This window comes from Geotrypetes seraphini, chromosome 8, assembly GCF_902459505.1.
Source record: "Geotrypetes seraphini chromosome 8, aGeoSer1.1, whole genome shotgun sequence".
Taxonomy (NCBI): Eukaryota; Metazoa; Chordata; class Amphibia; order Gymnophiona; family Dermophiidae; genus Geotrypetes; species Geotrypetes seraphini.
Window position 1 is genome coordinate 49,195,878 of NC_047091.1, and position 25,694 is coordinate 49,221,571.

Below are 25,694 nucleotides of genomic sequence, written 5' to 3' on the forward strand. Positions count from 1 at the left end.
AGCTGTGCGCATCCATGGCCTTCAGGTTTTCCCGTACCTGGATGATTGGCTCATCAAAGACTCAACATCTCAGGGGGTTATTGTAGCGACCCAACGAACTACTTGGCTTCTCCAAAGTCTGGGGTTCTAAATCAATTTTCCAAAATCCCAGCTCCAGCCCTCTCAGACTCTACAATTCATTGGTGCTATATTGGACATGTGCAACTCAGAGCATTCCTTCCTTAACAACGTCAGGATGCTCTCATCCAACTTTGTCAAAAAGTATTATTCCTCACTTGACTTTCAGCGAGGCACATGATGGTTCTCCTCGGTCATATGGCCTTTACTGTTCACATGACTCCTTTTGCCAGACTTCACCTCAGAATTCCTCAGTGGACCCTGGTATCTCAGTGGGCGCAGGCTTTCGACCCACTCTCTCAGCACATTACACTGACACCTTTGTTGAGACAGTCTCTCCACTGGTGGATGCTCTCTTCCAATCTCTCCAGAGGTTTACTGTTTCACACGCCTCTTCATCAGAAGATCCTCACGACAGATTCCTTGACCTACGCTTGGGGGACTCATCTCGATGGTCTCCGTACTCAAGGCCATTGGTCCAGCACAGATCGTCAGTGTCACATAAATCTGTTGGAAAATTTTCAATGCTCTCAAAGCTTTTCAGCATCTTCACGATCAAGTAGTCCTCATTCGTACAGACAATCAAGTCGCCATGTACTACATCAACAAGCAGAGAGGAACAGGATCTCTCCCTCTGCCAGGAAGCTCAGAGGGTTTGGAATTGGGCAATTCTTCACAATACCTTTCTGAAAGCGGTCTACATTCAAGACTGTCTGGCGGACAAATCGAGTCGTCTTCTGCAACCTCATGAATGGACACTCAATTCCTCGCCCCTCTATCATATTTTTTCTCAATGAGGGACTCTTCAGATAGATCTCTTTGCGTCTCCCCACAACAACAAACTGCCTCAGTTATGCTCCAGGATATACTCTCCTCATTGCCTCGAGGCAGATGCTTTTCTTCTGGAATGGATGAATCAGTTTCTGTAATTCCTCCATTCCCTCTCATTCTCAAGACACTCGTCAAACATGCCATCATGATGCTGATAGCTCCTCGGTGGCCCAGACAACTGTGGTTCTCCCTTCTTCTTCAATTCAGCAGCAGGGAGCCACTACTTTTTCCTGTTTTTCCTGTAAGGTTTAGCCACCCAAATGTAAGGTTTGGAGGGGTAATGTTGAGGCAGCCTTACAATCTGACAGGTCCCGGGTTCAATACCCTCGCAGAAGATTCAGTAGGAAGTAAAATCAAATGACAATCACAGCCAAAATTGATTACATAGAGAATATAATGTAGAAATAAGCTTAATATTACAGAAAATCAAGATTCATAAAGATACATCAAGCATTACATTATATTACATTACATTAGTGATTTCTATTCCGCTTGTACCTTGCGGTTCTAAGCGGATTACATTAGAAGATGGCTGGTCATTTCCAGGCGATGACAATACAATACTTTACATTACTTTACAAACTTTGCATACCTTACTTTACATAACTTTTCATACATTACTTTACATAGCTTTACGTAGATTTACTTTGCATTACTTTACATTACCTTACAGTACTTACATAACTTTACATTACATTATTTTACATAGCATGACTTTACATTACAGAAAGCTAGATTCAGTTTATAAGTAGAGGTATCGGACGTTTTGAGATATTTAGTGGTTACAATGTTTCCGGGTATGTATTGACGTATCGTCATAGAGACTTGATTAGATGTTGCCTGAAAGGGAGGAATTAATGAGAGAGAAAAGACAGTTTCCCTTACAGAGTCCAGAGGAAAGACAGAGATGAAGGTGGTGATGTTCCAGACAGAGAGAGATGTTGCAGAGAGAGTGGGGGAAGGGGGAGTTCTAATCTCCCATATTTATACATTTGAGGCTTGTTCTAAAAATAGAATCTATTGAAATTAAGTACCCCTATCTTTTGTTAACTGTTTGAAACAATGGTGAGTGAGGTGTGAGAGACTGGAGAAGAATAGAGGGAGAACATGTCCCTTACAGACTGGAATCAAATGTAATTTCCAGTATGCCTCTGACAATGGTTTCTGATTACCATAACTATCTGTGCTAGAACATGCAGCTAAGTTTACTGTATATCTTAAGCTGTTCATCTTAAGCACCAGACATTAACACATCTTAGCACATCTTGGCTGTCTTTAGCACCTCTTCGCTGTACCAAGGTCCTTTGTTACCTTTAAGCACTGATTTAATTTAGGCTGGGGCAATCTGAGGCTGTTTGCCCTGACATACCCTAAGATCAGACATGAATGATATGATCTCCCTTAGGCCTTTGCTGACATTGGTACAGCCAGCAAGTTAAGGCAGGGCTGACAATAATACTCCAAGTGCGGCCTCACCAATGACCTATATAGGAGCATCAACACCTCCCTTCTGGTGGTTACTCCTCTTTCTATACAGCTGGCATTCTTCTCGCTACATCCACTGCCTTATCACACTGTTTACATACCTTTAGATACTCAGAAACAGGGGGCGTGGCTTAACGCGAACACGAATGGACGTGTGATCGCGAAGCTCCTCTTCATCTAGGCAACGGAAGATAAAAATATAATTCCCTTCTTGATGATTTCATCAAAAAATAATTACTAACGACGCTGAACTCATGAAAGATAGATATTACCCTCTTACGCCGAAGTTGATGTGAAGCCTGAGAGAATAGGAGCGGAGAAGTCAGAGCGCCGTTTTTCCTCAGTGCTGGAACGTGGCGGTGTTGAGGCTTGAATCGTTGATTCGTGAGGGATATAAGTTTTAAAGGATCTTGGAGTTCACTGAAGAGTGAAAAAGAGGTACTGCTGAGATTCGGGTGAAGTCTGGTGGAGGAAAGTCAAGAGAAAAGGTCTGTTTCTCTTTTGCCGGTTTTTTCATGACAGGATGATGACTGTTGCTGGAGCGACGAGGCATATTTGAAAAAAAAAAAAAAAGCTCACAGCGTGAATGACACCAGCATGATATTACACCTTGCCAGACCTAGGTGGGGTACTGAGAAAAGAGAAGCTAGAAAAATTAAGAGCGTTGTTATTTCTCTGTGCTGAAGGTTTAAACTGACTAACTTTGAAGGGAAAAAGTTAGAGAGAGACCGATCTCGTTGTGAGGCTGCTGGCAGTTGATTTATGGAATTGTGGCGGTTTGTTACAACCCTCTCTTGCCGGCGCTGAGTCGGAGCCCGGAGGGTGGAGAGTCAAGGAGATCAGTTAATCCTTCACCGGCTTCTTTTTGTGATATAAAAAAAAAAAAAAGTCTGAAGGCAGACAATTGAACATTAAATTAGCCAACAACAGAAAAGAAAGGAAAAAAAAAAGTTTCTCCCTTCAGACTGATTTTGGTGGAGGGATGGTGTCTGCCAAAGATAAAAATATGGCAGTTTGATGTAGTCCTCCCCTGCCGGTGTTAAAGCAAAGCCCTGAAGATAAAAAACTAATTGTTTTTCTTCTGTGCTGAATGACATAAAAAATAAAACAACTGAGGAGAAATAAAACCGGCGAAAACTGTGGCAACTGATACTACCCTCCACCTGACGAAATTAAAATAAAATAAAGCTCTGAAGGAATAAAAGCCAAAAAAGAAAATTTGTTATTTTCCTCACTGGCAAAACAGAGAAAAGAAAAATTAAGAACGTTTTTTTCTCTCAATTTAATCTAATTTTGGTGAGAAGACAATGCCTGTCAGTCTGTAATTAATGACAGCTTGAAATAGCCCTCATCTGCCATTTTTGAAGAGAAATCCTGAGGGTAAGGATCTGATTTTTCTTTGTGAGGAAAAAAAAACAAAAAAAAACTGGTGAAAATAGTGCCAATTAAAATCACCTTCCAAGAAAATTAGACAATAACCCTGAAAGACAGGGATCCAAAAAAGTTTGCTATTTCCTCAACAGCATAACATCGAAGGCAAGCTATAGTACATTGTTGTGGACAAAAATCTCATTGAACATAAAGATTGTGGAAAAGGTAAAATCAGTAAAAATATAAAACAAATTCAGGAAAATGGCAAGTACCAGACAAAATAAAAATGAGGCTGGTACGTCAGCAAAAAGACAGAAACAGGATCAAATTACACCAAGTAAGATCCCACTTCCTGCTGAAGAACCTGATATATTGAGTAAAGCAGAAGTTATGGAAGAATTGAGACAAATTAAACAGATGCTTAAGGAAACTGTGACCAATATGGCTGAAATGAAGGAAGAGATACTGAACATCCACAGACAAATGGAAGTAAATAATAAAAGAACAACTGTATTAGAAACCAAAATGGAGGTCATAGAAGGTGAAACAAACAGATGCAAAAATGACAGTCTGGAATTGAATAAATTGAAAGATCAACTGGAAGACTATGAAAATCGAGGAAGAAGGAAAAATATTAAACTTTTTGGAATACAAGAAAATTTAGAAGGAAAAAATGCTATACATTTTCTAGAAAACTTAATTCCAAAAATACTACAACTGGATTTAAAACAACCACTAGAAATAGAAAGGGCGCATAGGATCCCAACAAAAAATGTAGAAAATCAAGGCAGACCAAGACCACTAATATTCAAAATGCTTAGATATCAACAAGCATTAGAAATATTAAATGCTGCCAAGAAAGACAAAAATCTAAATTACAAAGGATCCAGAATATGGTTTTTGCCGGACTTTGCTAAAAACACAGCAAATAAAAGAAAGAGATTATTAGACATGAGACCTCAACTAAAAGAAAAAGGTTTTAAATACGGATTATATTATCCGGCAAAAATGAGAGTATCATCTGGAGACAAATCTTTGTATTTTGAAGATCCAGAAAAACTAAAAGTCTTTCTTTCAAAATCAGAACCTATGTCGTTTTAATATAAAATATCAAGATTGATTTTGATGATATTGTGAAAAACTTTAAAAATATGAGATATTGAAATACTGAAGAAAGAAAAACATGAACTAAAAAAAAAAAAAAAAGACAATAAAAATATAAAGAGAGAAAGTATAAGATATAGGAAAAATAACAATACCATTTTAAATACATGTTTAAGATAAATTTTTATGATGTAAACTATAATACTAGGGAAATATAAATTAAAAATTGATGAATGGATAAAAGATACATTAATGAAATGTTTAGAAGTAAAAAAAAAAAAAAATGACTAAAGATATTAAAGGTTAATATAGATAGTTAGAAGGGGATATTTGATAGAATATTGGTTGCCTAGAGGGGAGGGGAATGTTCGGGTTGCTATTCCAATGTGTGTCCTTAAGCAGTCATTAAATTGGGTGGGAAAGGGAGGGAAAAAGATGAGATTTACTAGAATGATTAAGGAGAAAGTAAATAAGGGATTGGATACTTCAAGGGTAAATATGTGTGTCATAGAAAATATTTTTTGGATTTTAAATATAAAAGAAGAAGGGAAAAAGATTACACTGATAAGTTTTAAAATATATAATGTCTTTTAAGATATATTCTATTAATGTCAATGGCCTGAATCATGTAATTAAAAGAAAAAAGGTATTAGCATTTTTAAAAAAGCAAAATGCGGATATTTACTGTCTGCAGGAGACCCATCTTAATACAAAAGAATCACAGAAACTAATGGGTGGGTGGGTAAAAGAATGTTTTTTTGCTCCAGCAGAGGGTAAAAAAGCAGGGGTAGCAATTCTTATTAATAAAAAATGTATGGCCAAGATTAAGGTAATAAATTCAGACCCACATGGAAGATGGATACATGTTGATATAGGTATGGGAAATAATGCCCTGACGTTGTTTAATATATATGCCCCTAATTCGAATCAATCAGAATTTTTTAAAAAATTACAGAATATGTTATTACCATTGGCTGCTTCTAATTTAGTGGTGGCTGGAGATTTTAATGCTGTAATGGATCCATTATTGGATAAAAAACCAAGTAAAAGTATAAAATCTTTAGGTTTAGATAATTTGGCTCAATCATGCGATTTAAAGGATATATGGCGTATTCTTCATTTTAATGATCAGGAGTTTTCATTTTGCTCACAGGTTCATAAATCATTTTCAAGAATAGATTATATTTTTGTTTCAACAAATGAAGTGCAACAGGTGATTAAAGCTTCCATAGATCCTATTATTATTTCGGATCATGCGGGAATATGGATAGAATTACAATTGGATAAATTGGAAAAGGGTAGACCTCTTTGGAGATTTGATAATACACTGCTTGTGGATGATAAATTTTTGGAAAATTTTAAAACACAAATTAATGATTTCTTTCAAATGAATTTAGTGGAGGATACATCTATTGAGAATGTATGGGATGCATTTAAAGCAACTATGAGGGGTAATATTATATCATATTCAGCTTTTATTAGGAAACAGAATAAAATTCAATATATAGAGTTAGAGAAAGAAATCAAAATATTAGAAGCTAAATTGATAAATAAATGGGAAAATGAGATATTGCAAGCTCTTTTGAAAGCAAAAGGTAAATATAATGAATTATCTTCAAAAATGATAAGAAGAGATTTGTTTTCCAAACAAGCAGTGTATTATGGAAATTCTAATAAGGCGGGGAGATTATTGGCAAATTATCTTAAAGCAAAAAAAAGGAAAACTAATGTTAATGGGATAAAAGATGATAATGGTACAATAACAAATCAAACAGATAAAATTTTAAAACAATTTCTAAAATTTTATAAAGATCTATATTCTTCCGAGCCTTATTTGGAGAGACAAAAAGATGGTAAAAATTTTTTAGATTTAATTAATGGACCTAAGGTTCCTGATCATATAAAACGGAGTTTAGATGAACCTATATCATTAAAAGAATTAGAAACAGCATTGAGATCTCTTAGAGTTGGATCCGCTCCAGGTGGTGATGGTTATACAGTAGAATTTTATAAAACATTTCAAAATATTCTTTCCCCACATTTACTAAATTTATATCAAACACAACTTATAAAAGGTGATATTAAAGGTACTATGGCTGAATCAATAATAATTGTTCTACCTAAGCCAAATAAAGATCCTACTTTGGTTTCGAACTACAGGCCTATATCTTTAATAAATGTGGATAATAAACTTTTGGTGAAAATTTTGGCGTTAAGATTAGCCAAAGCTCTCCCACATATTATAGATATGCATCAGACGGGTTTCGTTGCTAAAAGACATTCCTCTAATAACTCTAGATTATTGTTTCATATGTTAAATTTATCAAAAAAAATAGATGAACCGACTTTTACAGTTTCCTTGGATGCAGAAAAAGCGTTTGATAGGGTAGAATGGAATTTTATGTATCAAGCTTTAGAATGGTTTGGTATAGGTTCTGGATTTATACAAATGGTAAAAACTTTGTATAGCTTCCCGATTGCAAGATTAAATATTAATAATATGATATCTGATGGATTTCAATTGCGGAGGGGAGTTAGACAGGGTTGTCCTTTATCTCCTTTGTTATTTGATGTTATATTAGAACCCTTATTGTTAGCAATACAACAAACGGGGGAGATACAGGGTATTCCATATTCAGATATGGAATATAAAATTTCAGCTTATGCTGATGATATTTTGCTTTATTTGAAAAATCCAGAATCTACCTTATCTTCTTTATTGGAATTAATTGATAAGTTTGGTAAATTTTCAGGTTATAAAATTAATTGGAATAAATCTGAAATTATACCCTTAAATGTTCATTGTGTAAAAGGACTATTTAAAGATTTTCCATTTATATGGAAGGAAGAAGGATTTAAATATCTTGGCATTCAAGTTAAAAATACAATTGAAGATACTGTAAAAGAAAATGAAAAATTTGTATTAAAAAAAGTTACGGAATTGTGTGAGCAATGGAACCCTTTACATATTTCTTGGTGGGGGAGAGTTCAAACTATTAAAATGATGATGTTGCCTGTAGTTTGCTACCAAATGAGTATGATACCTATTTATTTTCAGGGGTCCTTTTATAAAAAGCTTAATAGCATTTTAACGAAATTTCTTTGGCTTGGTAGAACACCTAGAATAGCTTTAGTAACTTTGCAAAAATCAATCAAGGAGGGAGGGGTAAATTTTCCAAATTTTTATAGGTACCATCAAGCCTATATTCTACGTCAGGGTATGTATTGGATCCTCCCAGAACTTATAGATAATGCACCTGATTGGTTATATTTGGAATGGCGCCTTATGTTTCCCCTAAATTTAGTTCACCTTCCAAGTATTAACATGCCTAGAAGATACAGAGAAAATAAAATTTTAATGGATACTTGGAAAACGTTGAGATTTATAAGTAAATTAACACCTATCCCAATAAATAAATCAACTAATCAATCTTTATGGATAAACTCCAAGATCAAAATTGGCAGAGCTCAAATCCTTTGGAAGAACTGGATTATTGCAGGCATTAGATCTTTAGATGACGTAATTTCAGAAAGTAAACTGCTGGATTTTTCACAATTGCAACATAGATTTGGTCTTAATAAAACACAAAGTTTTAAATGGTTGCAATTGAAGCAGGCCATTCAGGTTGGGTTCCCTGAATGGAAAACATTGAATAATCAATATAGTTTAAAGTTCTTATGTTTTCAAGCAGACTTCCTAGGACATCAAGCCGCATTGTGGTATAAATTAATATCTGGATATTTGAATAAAAAACCAAAAAATGGTCTAAGAGATATTTGGAGCATTGAGATTAAGCATCAAATTAATGCATCTCAATGGCCACTAATTTGGTCTTGGAGAATGAGATGTACAGTGTCAGCATCTATGAGACAAACTTGGTTTTTTTTATTACATAGAGCTTTTTGGACCCCTACACGTTTGCAAAAATTAGACAGTTCTAAGTCCAATAAATGCTGGCACTGTAATCTGGAACCAGGGACATTAGATCACTTACTGTATCATTGTCCCTACATTAAAAGTTTTTGGAATTCAATTTGGCCACAAATTAATAAATTGATGGAAAATCATATAGCAATATCATACGATACAATATTATTTGGAATGATGATGAGAAAAAAAAGTCAAATTTCACCAGAAAATAACAAGCTTTTATTGATTATGACAGGGGTGGCCATTCAGCATATAACCAATAATTGGAAGAATTATAATAACCTAAATTATACATTTTGGTGGAATACAATATGTCATGTATTTAAAATGGAAAGAACAATAGCAATACAAAGAGGGACATATACTAAATTTATAAAAATATGGGGGCCATTGACAAAATACTGCAATGAATAAATAGCAGGATTTTTCTTCTTCTTTTCTTCTTTTAAATATCTTTTTTGTGACACACATAGAGGGGGGGTAATGAAAATAATTTCTACATAATATGTTATAATATGTTATACAATATGTAATGTATGAATGAAAAATAATAGAAGGGTAGGGGAGGGAGAGGGGGAAAAACATAGTTAGAATATGATGTATTAGATATAAAAGTGATATTTTGTATTTATCAATTATATTATAATATTTTGTACACTTTATGTAAAACTTGAAAATAAAAAATAATAAGGAAAAAAAAAAAGATACTCAGAAACAATCACCCCAAGGTCCCTCTCTCCATCTGTGCTTATCAGCCTCTCACCTCCCAGCACATATGGTTCCCTTGGATTTCTACCCCCCAAATGCATCACTCTGCACTTCTTCGCTTTGAATTTTAGTTTCAAGACTTTTGCAGATCCTTTTTCATGTTTTCCACTCTCTCTGGGGCAGTGGTCTCAAACTCAAACCCTTAGTGGGGCAACATTTTGGATTTGTAGGTACTTGGAGGGCCGCAGAAAAAATAGTTAATGTCTTATTAAAGAAATGACAACTTTGCATGAGGTAAAACTCTTTATAGTTTATAAATCTTTCCTTTAACTGTTAAAGGAAAGATTTATAAACTATAAAGAGTTTTATCTTATGCAAAATTGTCATTAACTATTTTTTCTGCGGCCCTCCAAGTACCCTATTTTTTCTGCAGCCCTCACATTTAAAGTTTAATATCTTTCCTTTCTCAAAACTGACACATTTCAATCACTATATTGAAAATAAAATCATTTTCCCTACCTTTGTTGTCTGGTGACTTTATTTTTCTGTGCATTTAACTGTTTCCAGGGTCTTCTTGTCCTTTGACTGTTTTTCTCTCCGTCTTCACTTTCTACCTTGCATCCATCTTTGGCATTAACTTAATATTCAATTTTTCTGCTTTCTTTTCAAAATCTGTTTCCATGTCTTACCTTCCCTTCTATCTCTCTCTTCTTCTGTCCCTATTTCCATGGTCTGACATCTCTTTCTTTCCTTTCTCTCCATCCCTCTTTCCTTCCTTTCCCCTGGTCTGGCATTTGTCTCTATCCCTCCCCCAACTTTTTATTTCTGTCACCCTGCCCCTTCTTTCTTTTTCTCTCTATCCATGCCCCCATTCTTTCTATATGTCTGTCTTTCTCTCTCTCTCTGTGCCCCCTTTCTTTCTTTTTTTCTTTCTCCATGCCTGCCCTTTCTCTCTCCATGCCCCTTTCTGTCTGTGTCCCGTTTCCCTTCTTTCTTTCTGTCTCTCTGTCCCCCCCCTTTCTTTCTTTACTTCTCCCTGCCCTCCCCCAAGCCACCACCATTGGGAAACAGGCCGCCACCGCCGCAATCAGGTAACAGGCTGTCACCGCCGCAATCGGGGAACAATCTGCCGCCACCACAATCGGGGAACAGGCCGCCATTGCCGCAATCGGGGAACAAGCTGCCGCCGGCCCAATCGGGGAACAGGCCAGTGCCGAGGTCTTAGCTCTCCCTGCATATCTTCCCCAGCTCGGGGCCAACCAATTCACGCCACCCGACGTCAATTCTAACGTCGGGGAAGAACTTCCGGGCCAGCCAGGCAGCAATTGGCTGGCCTGGAACTTCCTCCCCGACATTAGAATTGAACGTCAGGTGGCGAGAATTGGTCGGCTCCGAGCTGGGGAAGATATGCAGGGAGAGCTAAGACCTCAGGCGCTGGCCTGTTCCCTGATTGCGGTGGCTTGGGGGAGGGCAGTGGGAAGGGAAGCAGATTGGGGACCCCTGCTTTAGGCAAGGACAGATTGCGGGCCGCAAAATAGTCCCTGGGGGGCCGCATGCAGCCCATGGGCCGCGTGTTTGAGACCGCTGCTCTGGGGTGTCCACTCTGAGTAAATCTTGGTATCATCTGCAAAAAGGTTAACCTTATCCTCTAACCCTTCAGCAATGTTGCTCACAAATATATTGAACAGAATCGGTCCCAGCACTGAACCTTGAGGCACTCCATTACTCACCTGATCCTCCTCTGAGCGAATTCTATTTACCACTACCCTCTGGCGTCTGTCCGTCAACCAGTTTCTAATCCAGTTCACCACTTTGGGCCCTAACTTTAGCCCATGAAGTTTAAGAGCCTCCTATGAGGAACCATGTCAAAGGCTTTGATGAAATCTAAGTAAATTACATCTAGCGCACGTTCTTGATCCAATTCTCTGGTCACCCAGTCAAACAGTTCAATCAGATTTGTTTGGCACGATTTACCTTTAGTAAACCCATGTTGCCTCGGATCTTGTAATCCATTAGAGTCTAAGAACTTTTTTATTATGTATGTAAACTTGTAACCTGTGCTGAGTTCTTCTGGGAGGACGGGATATAAATCCAAATAAATAAATTCACTATCCTTTCCTTCAGCAACGTTTCCATTATTTTTCCAATAACTGAAGTGAGGCTTACTGGCCTGTAGTTTCCCGCTTCATCTCTACAACCACTTTTGTGAAGAGGGACCACATCTGTTCTTCTCCAGTCCTGTGGAACCTCTCCTGTCTCTAAAGATTTATTGAACAAATCTTTAAGAGAACCCACCAGAACCTCCCGTTGCTCTCTGAATATCCTGAGATGAATCCCGTCCGGTCCCATAGCTTTGTCCACCTTCAGTTTTTCAAGTTGTTCATAAACACTTTCTTCTGTGAATGGTGAAGTATCCATTCCATTCTCAGGTATAACTTTTCTGACCAATTGCAGTCCTTCTCCATGTTTTTCTTCTGTAAACACCGAACAGAAGTATTTGTTTAGCACATTTGCTTTTTCGTACCTTCTTTCAGTCTTGTAATTCCATTTTTTGTCTTCCTCCTTTCACTAATATATATGAAAAAAAATTTGTCTCCCTTTGTTATATTTATAGCCATTTGCTCTTCCGCTTGCGCTTTCGCCAGATGTATCTCTCTCTTAACTTCTTTCAGTTTCATCCAATATTCCTTTCTGTATTCCTCTTCTTGAGTTTTTTTATATTTCACAAATGCTAATTCTTTTGCCTTTATTTTTTCTGCCAGTAGTTTGGAGAACCATTTCGGTTTCCTTTTTGTCAGTGACTCTTTTTATTGCACCTTTCAACTTGGACCACAGTTTTTCCACTTCCCTTATGTCTTTCCATCCAATCAGCTCTTTCTTCAGGTACTCTCCCATGGTACTAAAGTCCGCAACGTTTGAAATCCAGGACTTTGAGTTTTTTGTGGCCATCCTCCTCTTTGGCTGTTATATCAAACCAAGCCAAACCGTATAATGATCACTACGTCCCAGGTGGGCCCCTATTCGGACATTAGAGACACTGTCACCATTTGTGAGTATAGATCCAGTATTGCTTTTTCCCTCATGGGTTCTGTCACCATTTGTCCGAGCAACTTGAAAGGCATCCAAGATTGCGCTACTTTGTTCCGATTCTGCAGACGGAACTTTCCAGTCCGCATCCAGCAGGTTGAAATCACCCAGCAACAGCACCTCTCATTGGCCTACTATTTGCAGAAAACTCAATCTCATAGAACATCTCAACTTTTTGTCTCCTTTGATCCAAACAAGTTGGAACGTCCAGTTTCCAAGAGAACAATTTCCACGTGGTTGGCTTCTTGTATCTCTTTCTGTTATGCTCAGGCTGGGTTACAACTGGGAAGTTGTGTCACAGCCCACAAAGGTAAGAGCTATGGCAGCTTCAGTTGCTTTTCTTCGCTCCACTCCTATTGATGAAATATGTAAAGCTGCTACTTGGGCCTCAGTTCACACATTCACATCTCATTACTGTCTGATTCCAGATGGGATGGTCACTTCGGCCAAGCAGTATTGCAAAATTTATTTTCCTAATGGCCAACTCTCTCTCCATCCCATTCTAGTAAGCTAGGGAGTCCCTAGTGTTATCCAGGGACAGCAGGCAGATATTCTCACAACCCACCCACTTCCCCTGGTTGGCTTCTTAACTTGCTTAACGAACTGAGGTGCCGTGCACCTACATCAGGTGGGAATGCACTCCTGCATGCGCGGTGCAGGCTATCGTGAACTTTCTAAAAATCTTAAAGTGGCAATTTACTTTTAAAATGTCTCTACCGGGGCTCCGAGGATGACATCACTCGTGTGAAAATATCTGCCTGCTGTGATATAGTGGAGATATTTGTGGATATAGTGGAAATATCTGCCTGCTGCTTTATGATATAGTGGAGATTTTCCATGCAAAACTTTCTCCCCATTACCCACCCAAATTGTGGAATTGCCTGTCTAGAAGAATGTTTATTTACTTTTCTTTGCCTCACTCATGTGCTCTCTGAATTCTGTTTCTAGTGCAATGTGTCTGGTTCTGAATGCTAGGGTCTTATATCTGAACTAGCAATTTGCTTGCAGAAAACAGTCAATAATGTTTTCCAACTTCACCTCCTTCCCAGGGAGCTGCTCCTGCCCCCTCAGTTTGTTTTCTGAAGGCGAGTTGCTCAGAAGTGTTGTTGATCTGCTCTGCAGTTTTATTATTTTTGGGTATATTTTCTTAGTATTCTTTGGAGGCTCGGTGCCCTGAGATTCCCACTTGGTGGGACCTCTGCCTGGTTGAAGACACAGACTTGCATGGCAGAAATCTGCTAGCAGGATCAGCCACTCGGAGACACCTAGCTAGCCAGCCTGCTGGTATATTTTAGAGCTCAAGAGCTGTCCCTTGTGTAACTGCTCGTATCTCTGGTTCAATCAGGAGCTTGAGTGCAGACTGTTTGGGCTCTTCCCGGCTCGGCCGGGACTAACAGTGGGCTGGCTTCCCCCTTTCACGCACGGTTTTCTGGCGGTTGAAGTTCAGTCCTACTTTGGTCCAACTGACAGCCAGAAGACCAGGTTTATTCAGCGAATCTGTGAAGCAGATTTCTTCTCCCTGGATTCTAGTTGAAATCCTTTGCTGAAGCAGGCAGGCACTACATGGCATAGTGAGTAAGGCTATTGAAGTCTATGGGGAAAATCAGGGAGGGGGGTCCTAAAAGTTGAATTTGAAGGTTTCTTTAGCATCCCTCTAGACCCAGCACATTAGTACAAGAGGGCTGTGCAGTCCCATCTACAATAAGTCTGTTCTCAGTCTCCAGCAGGTGGAAGTGCTAAGCCTGGTCAGTCTTTCCCTTTGATAGTTAGGGCCTGTTGGATCTGATTAGTGACCTTTTTATTGTCCCCTTTCAGAAGTTCCGTCCGACCTCAGGGGTGCCACACTCGACAAGTTGAGTCTCTCCCCCCATTTCCCCCAATTTTATTTCTTTTGAAGAGCCTCAGCTGTACGCCTGGCTACCCCTCAGGCACAGACTACAGCTTTGAGAGCCTGTGGGGTCTGCTCTCTTATCCTTTACATCTGTTTACCGTGGGAAAAATCGAAGAAGAAAAAAAAAGGCCCGAGGCAGCCGGTCTAAAGGAAGCTTTGAATTGGCTTTATTTGTTTTCCTTTTTTCTAACCAGTGGTTTTGTGCATTGGTCTCCTGTGTGTACACTATGAGCACTTTTAAAAAGCAGAAGTGTGTTTTATGTGCGCACCAAGCAGTGGATTCGGCTGGCATGTGCACGAAGTACTCCGGTTGCTATGAGGGGGAATCTGCTTTGGGTGCAGGTGTCCCCTTTGTGCTTGCACCGCTCGTTGACTGTGGGTGGTGGAGAAGCCTGTGATTCCTCTGTGGCCCACGCCAGGGTTTCCTTAGCCGCCGATGGTCAGGGAAATCAGGTTACCCTTGCTGCCAATGGTGCTGGGGATTCCCTTATCACTACAGTGGCTGTGGCTTGTGGTTCTGGTTTAGCAGCTTGGTCTAGTCGGGCCTTGTTGCCGCTCCTGGCATCGGGAAACAGTTTATCATCAAGCTTTCCTCCGGTTTTGGCAGGAAGCTCTGCCATTTTGCCTGTGGCCTCAGGTGACCTTCCTCCTGTTTTAGAGCAGCAGGAACAGGTCCTAGCTTGTACTTTGGCACCTGAAGTGAGTTCTGTTATGCCACCGGGTTTTTTTTTGCCCTGACTTTGTTTTAGCCATGCACAAGGCTTATTTGCAGGCAGCTAAGGGTCCTCCTTCTTCCCTGGGGGTCTCCGGGTCTGCTGGGGGGTCTCTACCTTCCACATCTGCCCCTGTCCAGTCTCCCCAGCCATCATCCAGCTGACTGCGAGTGTCTTGGAACAAGGAATTTTTTGGCTTACCAGGTTTCTCGGGATGAGGACTTTGTTCTTGGGGTGGACCCCCAAGATCTTTTAGGGGGGACAGATGATGTGGACTGGAGGCACTGGTTGACGAGGATGTGTTGGTTGTGTGCATTTTTCACTGGAATGAGTTACAAGAGCTTATTCTCCAGGTGTCTTCAGTTTTGCATTATGAGGAGGAAGCTAAGGACTCCCCTCAAATTGTGGACCCTGTGCTTTGGGAGATCTGGTCAGCATCCCACTCTTTTCCTATACATCAGGATATTCAATTGTTATCCCAGGACAAGCAGGCAGGTATTCTCACTAGTGGGTGATGTCATCAGAGCCCCGGTACGGACGTCTCACAAGCACGTGTTGCTTGTAGAAACTTAAAAGTTTCTAGATGCTCGCACCGCGCATGCGCCGGTGCCTTCCCGCCCGGAGGTCCGGGCGTGTCTCCTCAGTTCTTTTCTTTCCGCGGAGCTGAGAAGTTCAACTTCATCATGCGCTAGCTGAATTCAGTTAAATTTGCCTTCCTTGTCCGCGTTTTCGCTTTCTTTTAATTACAGTTAACAGTACTTTTCTTTTTCAGTAAAAAAAAAAAAAAAAAAAAAAAAAAAAAGAAGATTATTTCCTCCGGCGGGTCGAACGGGCCGGCCACGTGGCTCAGGCCCACTGGCTTCGACCTCACGGCAGAGATTTTCCGGCCTATGTCCCGGCCAATCACCGGGTTTAAAAAGTGCAGCAAGTGCCAACGCGCGATTTCACTCACGGACCCTCACCGGCGCTGTTTGCAGTGTTTGGGCCCTGACCACATTCCGAAATCGTGCAGGCCTTGCTCTACCCTTACGGCACGCTCATTCAAGCGGCGTTGCCTATTGTGGGAATCGATGTTCAAGATGGACGCAGCTAAGGATCCCTCAGCCTCCACTTCATCTGATACCTCCCCGGTTCGGGCGAAACCGGTATCGACCCCTCCTGCATCGAGTGTGGTGAAACCGGCATCGTTCATCCCGACACCATCCACGAGCTCGACGTCGGTGCCTGCCCCGGTCTCCTCGGTTCAGGTACCTCTTCCTTCCACAGTGCCACCAGTGGTCATCAAAGTGCCGAAAGCTACTAAGCAGAAGCACTCGGCCTCGAAGGAGCGTGATGACCGTGCAGGAGGACCCCCTTTCGGTGCGGATCCCTCCTTATCGGCTTCGCTACGGTCCGTGCTGGAAGCTCAATTCGTTGAGCTCATGCAGACCATCGGACCCGGGCTCATCACTGCCATACAGGGTGACCTCCCGGTACCGGTCCAAAGGGGCGGTCCGCCCCCTCCCCCTCCTCCACGCCGTTCGACCTCGAAAACCGACGAGGATGAACGGGGGAGGGCGGCGATGCCCATGCGGCAAGCCTCGCTTACCGATATGCCGCCATTAGAACCCATTACGCCTCCGCGCCAACATGGGACCAGACCTCCGATCGATACTCAAAGCCCTGGGCATAGTCAGGAAGAGTTCTTCCGTACTCCTTACCAGACTTGGGTAGCATCGCAAGAATCCGCATCGCAACCCCAGTTGCGATCCACCGCTTCCAGCCCTATCCACCACTTGGGGGCCTCGGGAGACCATGCTATGCACAGACGATCCCGATCCCCGTCCCGCCACCGAGACGGGCACCGATCAAGACACTCATCCTGGCACTCTTCACGCCATTCGGAGGTGTCACCGCAGAAAAAACTGCAACGTAGGGGATACTCCTCATCAGAGGTGTCCCCTCCGAAGGGCCCGGAGTACGAGGAGACACCGGTGCCCGATTCTCCTTGCCACTCCCCGATGTCCATGGACCCGGAGGCCTCCTCCTCCTCCAGCCCGTCCCACAGACCGACGCTGGCGGATCAATTGTCCTTCTCATCATTCCTCCGACAAATGGCGGATGATCTGGATGTGACCCTTGACACGGGCTCCCGATACTCCAAAGAGTATCTGGACACCATGCATTTACCTAACCCTCCAACGGAGTCGCTTCGGCTCCCCCTGCATAAATTGCTGGATCAGACCTTCATGCAGTGTTTCGAAACACCGTACTCCATACCGGCGATTCCCAGCAAACTCGATGCTCGATACCGCATCGCGCACCATAAAGGGTTTGAGGGCCCTCAACTCTCCCACCAATCCCTACTGGTCGAGTCCTCTCTTAAACGCTCTCATCCCTCCCAGGTCTACGCCTCTGTACCGCCGGGCCGAGAGGGGAGAACGATGGACAAATTTGGTAGAAAATTCTATCAAAACTCCATGATGGCGTCACGGGTGCTGAACTACAATTTCTTTTTCTCTTCCTATCTGGAGTTCTTCTTGCCGGTGCTCCGCAAGTTCACTCCGTTCATAGACAACCAAGCTCGATTCGAGTTCGAGGAAGTGGTAGCCTCCCTCTCCCAATTACGCCTCCAGCTGATGCAATCCTCCTTCGATGCATTCGAACTCTCGGCACGTGCTGCCGCAAGCGCGGTAGCCATGCGTCGCCTGGCATGGCTCCGTACAATCGATATGGATCCCAACCTCCAGGACAGACTCGCCAACGTACCATGTGCTGGAGCTGACCTGTTCGATGAGTCTATCGAAACTGTTACCAAGAAGCTGTCGGATCATGAAAAATCTTTTCAATCCATCCTGCGGCCCAAACCCAAACCTCAACAGTCTCGACCTTCCAGGCCACCCCTGATTTACCAGCGGCGTTACATGCCCAGACAAACGCCTGCTGCGAGACAACCTGCGAAGAGACAACCTCCCCAGAAGTCTCAGCAAAAACCTCAGCCACCGGCTGCACCTAAGGCTCCCCAGCCCTTTTGACTCCCCTCCCGGGAGCATAACCGACACCGTTCTGCACTCAGCCTCTCCCATAGGGGGCCGCCTCCATCTTTTTTACCATCGATGGGAGGCCATAACCACGGACCTATGGGTCCTTACCATCATAAGAGAAGGATACTCCCTGCAATTCCATCGGGTCCCCCCGGACCATCCTCCAAGAGAGTATCCTTCAAGCTCGACGCAGACCGCCCTTCTTCTTCAGGAAGTCCAAACCTTACTTCAGCTTCGGGCTGTCGAGCCGGTCCCGTCAGACCAATTGAACCGAGGGTTTTACTCCCGGTACTTCCTCGTCCCGAAGAAAACGGGCGACCTGCGACCCATTTTAGACCTTCGGGCCCTCAACAAGTTTCTGGTCAAAGAGAAGTTTCGCATGTTGACTTTGGCTTCTCTATACCCCCTCCTCGAGCAGAACGACTGGTTATGCTCCCTGGATCTCAAGGAGGCCTACACTCACATCCCCATTCACCCGGCCTCCCGAAAGTTCCTCAGATTTCGGGTGGGAAATCTGCACCTACAATATCGAGTGCTACCATTCGGCCTATCTTCGTCCCCCAGAGTCTTCACAAAGTGCCTGGTGGTAGTGGCCGCGGCACTCCGGGACAGGGGTCTACAGGTGTTCCCATACCTCGACGACTGGCTCATCAAGGCCCCGTCAGCCCCAGAGGTCACTTCGGCGGCCTTGGCTACAACCTACTTCCTCCAGAATTTGGGCTTCGAGATCAACTTTTCCAAGTCTCATCTACAACCCACCCAGTCCCTCCCCTTCATCGGAGCGGTCCTGGACACCACCCGACTCCGAGCATTCCTGCCTCTGCAACGCATGGAGTCTCTTCTTCATCTCTGCCAGTCGGTGTCTACTCGCCAAACCCTACCGGCGAGACAACTGATGGTGCTCCTGGGCCATATGGCCTCCACAGTACATGTGACACCCTTTGCCAGACTCCATCTCAGGATCCCCCAGTGGACCCTGGCATCACAGTGGAATCAGACGTCCGATCCACTATCCAAACACATCTTAGTCACACCTGCTCTTCGGCAGTCTCTACTTTGGTGATGACCTCTTCGAATCTATCCAGAGGTTTGCTGATGCACTCTCCCCCCCATCAGAAAGTTCTCACAACCGATTCGTCGAATTATGCATGGGGGGCCCACCTGGATGGTCTCCGCACCCAAGGATTCTGGACCAGTGCGGAAAGACTACACCAAATCAATCTACTGGAACTCAGAGCCATCTTCAATGCGCTCCAAGCTTTCCAACACCTACTTCACGACATGGTAATCCTCATTCGCACAGACAATCAGGCCGCCATGTATTATATCAACAAGCAAGGAGGCACGGGCTCGGCCCTCCTTTGCCAGGAAGCTCTACGAGTCTGGGACTGGGCGGTGCGCCACAACGCCTTCCTCAGAGCAGGCTACATTCAGGGGGAGAACAACGTCTTAGCAGACAAACTGAGTCGTCTACTACAACCGCACGAATGGACTCTCCTTTCCAGCCCCCTTCACCAAATCTTCACACAGTGGGGGACGCCTCAGATAGACCTCTTTGCGGCTCCCCACAACTCCAAACTGCCTCAGTTTTGCTCCAGGATCTACACCCCTCATCGCCTCGAGGCAGATGCTTTTCTACTGAACTGGGGGAAACGATTTCTATATGCGTTCCCACCATTCCCGCTGATCCAGAAGACTCTGGTCAAGCTGAAACTCGAACAGGCCACCATGATCCTAATAGCTCCTCGGTGGCCCAGACAACCTTGGTTCTCCCTCCTACTTCAACTCAGCAGCAGGGAACCAGTACCACTTCCAGTGTTTCCTTCACTACTTACTCAACATCAAGGATCACTGCTTCATCCCAACCTGCAGTCTCTCCACCTGACAGCTTGGTTCCTCTCAACGTAACCCCTCACCACTTCTCTCAAGAAGTGAGGGAGGTCTTGGAAGCTTCCAGGAAGCCCGCCACTCGACAATGCTACTCCCAGAAATGGACTAGATTCTCCTCATGGTGTGTTTCTAAATCAAAGGAACCTCAGCGAGCTTCCTTATCCTCCGTGCTGGACTATCTCCTACACCTATCTCAATCCGGGCTCAAGTCTACATCCATACGAGTCCACCTGAGCGCTATTGCGGCGTTCCACCAGCCCCTACAAGGGAAACCCCTCTCGGCCCATCCGGTGGTCGCCAGATTTATGAAAGGACTCTTCCATGTTAACCCTCCTCTCAAACCACCCCCAGTAGTTTGGGACCTCAATGTAGTCCTTTCCCGTCTCATGAAGCCCCCGTTTGAACCACTCAACAGGGCCCCTCTTAAGTATCTCACCTGGAAAGTGCTTTTCCTGGTAGCCCTTACGTCCGCTCGCAGAGTCAGCGAACTCCAGGCACTGATGGCGGATCCACCATTCACAGTATTCCATCATGACAAGGTGGTCCTCCGCACTCACCCGAAATTCCTGCCTAAGGTGGTCTCAGAATTTCATCTCAACCAATCCATTGTACTTCCAGTATTCTTCCCTAAGCCCCATTCTCACCACGGAGAATCGGCCCTTCACACTCTAGACTGTAAACGTGCGCTGGCTTTCTACCTGGATCGCACCAAGCCACACAGAACCACTCCTCAACTTTTTGTCTCCTTCGACCCTAATAAGTTGGGAAGACCCGTATCAAAGCGCACCATCTCTAATTGGATGGCGGCTTGTATCTCTTTCTGCTATGCCCAGGCTGGATTATCACTTCCTTGTAAGGTCACAGCCCATAAGGTCAGAGCAATGGCAGCCTCAGTAGCATTCCTCAGATCAACACCAATCGAGGAAATTTGTAAGGCTGCCACCTGGTCCTCGGTTCACACATTCACCTCACATTATTGTCTGGATACTCTCTCCAGACGGGATGGACAGTTTGACCAAACAGTATTGAAAAATTTATTCTCTTAAGTCGCCAACTCCCCCTCCATCCCACTGAGGTTAGCTTGGAGGTCACCCACTAGTGAGAATACCTGCCTGCTTGTCCTGGGATAAAGCAATGTTACTTACCGTAACAGTTGTTATCCAGGGACAGCAGGCAGCTATTCTCACGTCCCACCCACCTCCCCTGGGTTGGCTTCTCAGGCTAGCTACCTGAACTGAGAGACACGCCCGGACCTCCGGGCGGGAAGGCACCGGCGCATGCGCGGTGCGGGCATCTAGAAACTTTTAAGTTTCTACAAGCAACACGTGCTTGTGAGACGTCCGTACCGGGGCTCTGATGACATCACCCACTAGTGAGAATAGCTGCCTGCTGTCCCTGGATAACAACTGTTACGGTAAGTAACATTGCTTTATGAGTGCTGTTTATTGTATCAATTTGTTGTTAATCTGTTGCACTTTATGTTGGCTTTTAAAACAAATAAAGAATTGGAGAAAAAAAAAGATTAATAAATTAAAATTAATTAATTTAAAAAAATAATAAAATTAAATAAATTCCAGTCAGATACTCCAGTCCAGTGGAGACAGAGGCCTCTCGATGCTGCCATGGAATGTAGCCGTTAACAGCCAATAAAAAATAACAGAAAATAGAACAAACAAAAAATGCTTTCCTAATAGCGTTTCATCAGACTCTTTTTCACTCCGGTCTATTGTATGCTAAAATGTACAGCGATGCTTATGCCTTTTCAGCGCTATAGAAATAATAAATAGTAGTAGTAGTGGTACCTGGCGGGCCGCAACTTTGAAACCACTGGTGTAGAGGTATTCAGTGATTTACTTACCTGAGTGCTTATATTCACCTGGGGGCTTTGATCACCCTGCCTGGGGGCTTTGATCACCCTAGTTTAAAGCCCTTTTCAGTAGGTTAGCCAGCCTGCTGCCGAAGACACTTCAAGGTTTTATTAAAATTTGATTTAATCGCTTATCTAATTTCTAAGCGAGTTTACAATATATATAAAAAAAGAGCATGAACATAATAAAAATGCCATTAACAATACCATTAATAATTAATAATTTATGTATTTAAGATGATAATAGAAAAGAATTTTAAGTGATGTGTATGATTCAATTGATGTAATATTGTACACTTGATGTAAGATGAAAAAATGAATAAAGAATTGGGGAAAAAAAATTACAAAGAAACATCAACTAATAATTGGCATATTAAAAAGGGATAAATGAGACAGACAGACGGGAGACAAAAAGAAATAGAATTAGAAATACAATTTGGATAGGAACGAAAGACAAATAAGGAAAAAAACAAAAGGAAAGGGCTCGTTGCTGCTTAATTCCTTAAGGGAGTTAAAAAGGATACTGTAAAATTTAAATCAAATGTTAAAAGCTTCTTTAAATAAATGACTCTTGAGTAGGCTTTTGAAACGTTTGAGATTAGCTTCTTCTCTAACAAGAGCTGGTAAGGTATTCCAAAGTTGAGTGACTACGATTGAGAAAATGTCATGCCTTTTGGTTCCTATTATATGAAGGGAGGGGACCATCAGCAATTTACGATTAGATGATCTAAGACTGCGGGGTGGGTCCTTCTTTGATAGATGCACACACCATCCCTACTCAGCAGCCCTTGGAAAATCATCCCATGGTCCAGGTAGCCAAAACGTTCTCAACAAACCCCCTGAAACAAAAAAAAAAAAAATATTGTTATACTGTAAAATGACAGCCAACAATAATTTGTTGTCCAAGTATATCATGACCAACTGGGCAGTACACAAGTGCTCTTCGGACCACCAGCAACGTGAGTGAAGCTTTCCATTTGCTACTGCTTTGTGCCTAAGTGGGACAAGGAAGCAGTAGCAAATGGAAAACTTCCAGCTGCGGAAGGCAGCGTGTTTACTTCACTCACACTGCCAGCGGCCCGAAGAATGAAACAGTGGCTGCAGTAATGGATCCTACCATCCCCAGATCCACCATCTCTCCTTTTCTCAACTACCCTCTCATCCGGCATTTCTCCCTCCTTCCCCACCACCTCTCCCTTTCTCTTCCCAACTATCCTCCTATCCAGTATTTCTACCCCCGCCTCCACCCCATCCTTTAGGTCCAACTTCTCTCCCTTTCTTTTCCCTCCCTCCCTCAATCCCATTGTCAACCATCTCTCTCCTTCTCCTCTGTTTTCAGACCCATTATTCCTTCCCCTTCTCCCCACACTCAATCCGGTATATGCCCCTCTCTTTGGACCCCCTCCCTCCCTCTGTGTACTTCTAATAGCTACACCAGAGGGCCCCCCGAAGGCCGGCATTTTTTTTTTTTAATAATTTTTTTTTCCACTTCAGTGAATCGATTCATTTTCTTAAAAAATCTGATTCTCTTATTCAGTGACCAATCCTCCTCCCTGCATACCCTCGGGCCTCCTAAAGCAGGAGCGGGAATGCTCTGGCAGCGAAAAGCCTGTCCTAAGCGCAGCCTCTTGCTGGCCGTCCACTGCCTCTCCTGCTTTAGGAGGCCCGATGTCAGATCACACGGTGGGGGTAGGGAGAGGGGGGGCGGTCGGGAAGTGGCAGCATAGGCGCCAGCGCTGTGGGTACCCTCAGCGCTACAGCTTTAGAGGGCTCCCCGAAGTCCGGCATGTTTCCCCCTTCTCTCCACCATCGTCCGGCGTTCCCCTGGCCTCCTGGTCTCACTTTAAAAACTAATTACAGCCTGCAGAGGATCACCAGTGCAGTAACGATTCTAACATGCAGCTGTCGGCCTCCACTGACGTTCCCTCTGCTGCGGTCCTGCCCCTCCTCTGATGTCATATCCTGTTTTGGTCTGGGACAGACCACAGCAGAGGGAACCTGCAGTGGAGGCCGACAGCAGCCTGCTATAATCGCTACAGTACTGACAATTCTCTGCAGGTCGTAATTAGTTTATAAGGTGAATGGAAGTCGGTGACTCCAGGGAGTAGTTGGCCCCATACATGGTCAGCGGATCAGCAGCGGCACCCAGGAGTATATGGAGGTCAGTGGCTGGGGCTTGGAGGCATGTATTTTGAATATTAACTTCATTGAGGGGGGAGTGCTACAGAGCAGCTCAAGTGGGGGGGGGGGGGGGGTTTGGCCTGCAGCAGGAGGGTGATGCAGGAGTTCATTGGGAAGCAGGAGGACAACCGGTGCTGGTAGTCAGGTGGTGGCTCGAATATAAACCGAGACCCCCATTTACGGTAGGTAAATCTTCATGACCATACAGTCTGGCTTAAGTGTCTTCTTGATAGCAGGTCATGTGAATAGCTACAAGCTCTATACATAAGTAGTGCTGGTTGCACAAGTTTCAGTGTTATGTTATTTCCTATGAGGATTCTTGAAAGCTAAGTTTTTCTGCATATTACATTCTATGGAGAAAACTGTTATATTTAAGAACTGTTAACATGTTTTCACTGATACACTATTGACTTACTTGATTCCAAACTTGCACTTGGCACTTTATTATTTATTGATTGTTTTATATATGAAAGACACTTTGATATTTAAAAAGGTTCATGTGGAGACTGAAGGTGATGTTTGTGGGTATAATCCTGGAGGGCACTTCTTGCGTTCATGTGCTGAGGATACTCCCAGGTGAACTCCTTTGGTGCTTTTTCTCTCAGGGAACTTCCTGATTAGTCTCCCTGTGTTCACCATTATATAAATTTAATGCTTCTCAATTCTTTTTGAATAGAGTGAGTGCTGGTGCATAGTTGGAATGCAAGGAACTGAAGCAGGTCTGTGAGAGTGGACTATATGAAATTGACCCCTTCATATGAATATAGAATTTTAGGCTTTTTGATATTTTTGAATTTCCTGTGTTTGCTACAGAGCAGAACCAAATTTAGTGTCTGAGATTTTTCCCCGTTTTCCTCCTTCCTGATATGCTTTTTATTTGATTGATTTTGTACAAACTGAAGGGGCAGGAGTAGCTCCCTGAGAAAGGAGGTGGAGTTGGAAAACATAATTGACAGTATTCTACAAGCAGCTTGCTAGTTCAGATATAAAACCCTAGCATTCAGGACCACTAGACACATCTACAAGAAAGAAGATTACCAAGGTAAGAACCTAAACTTTCTTTTTTGTTCATTCTTTTTTCTATTCATACTAGGATGGCGGAGGTGGAAGTATGTACAGAAGAAATGACCATGATAGATCACATCATCACCGCTCAGATAAGAAAGGGAAGGTCATTTGCAAATATTTTGTGGAAGGTCGATGTACCTGGGTAAGAAAAAATTGAAAATGTCTACAAAACTGCAGTGCATGTTTGCTCAAGAAAGTTTCAGATAAACTGAATTAATGTTGTTTTAGCATTTTCTACACATATGAATTATAGACACGTAACCTCTGTTTTATCCACTTCACATTCCAAATCTCAAATGGGTCACATGGATTGTGAAGATCTCTATGGTCACACTGATGGTGGTGTCATTGGGGCTGTAACCAAATTAGGATTAGCTCAAAAAACTCTGAAATAGTTCCTACACTCCTGCTTGTGATAGTTGCCATC

The 25,694-nt window shown here is 43.0% G+C and overlaps 1 protein-coding gene across 5 annotated transcripts in view; it reads left to right on the forward strand.

Annotated features, from left to right (window-relative positions):
* ZC3H4 (zinc finger CCCH-type containing 4) overlaps positions 1-25,694 on the forward strand; it is a 339,067-nt gene that overhangs the window by 162,452 nt on the left and 150,921 nt on the right. For all 5 annotated transcript variants that reach the window (XM_033954008.1, XM_033954004.1, XM_033954006.1 and 2 more), the window contains exon 8: positions 25,293-25,409. In XM_033954008.1, the coding sequence (XP_033809899.1) occupies positions 25,293-25,409 (117 nt within the window). The remainder of the gene's footprint in view (positions 1-25,292; positions 25,410-25,694) is intronic.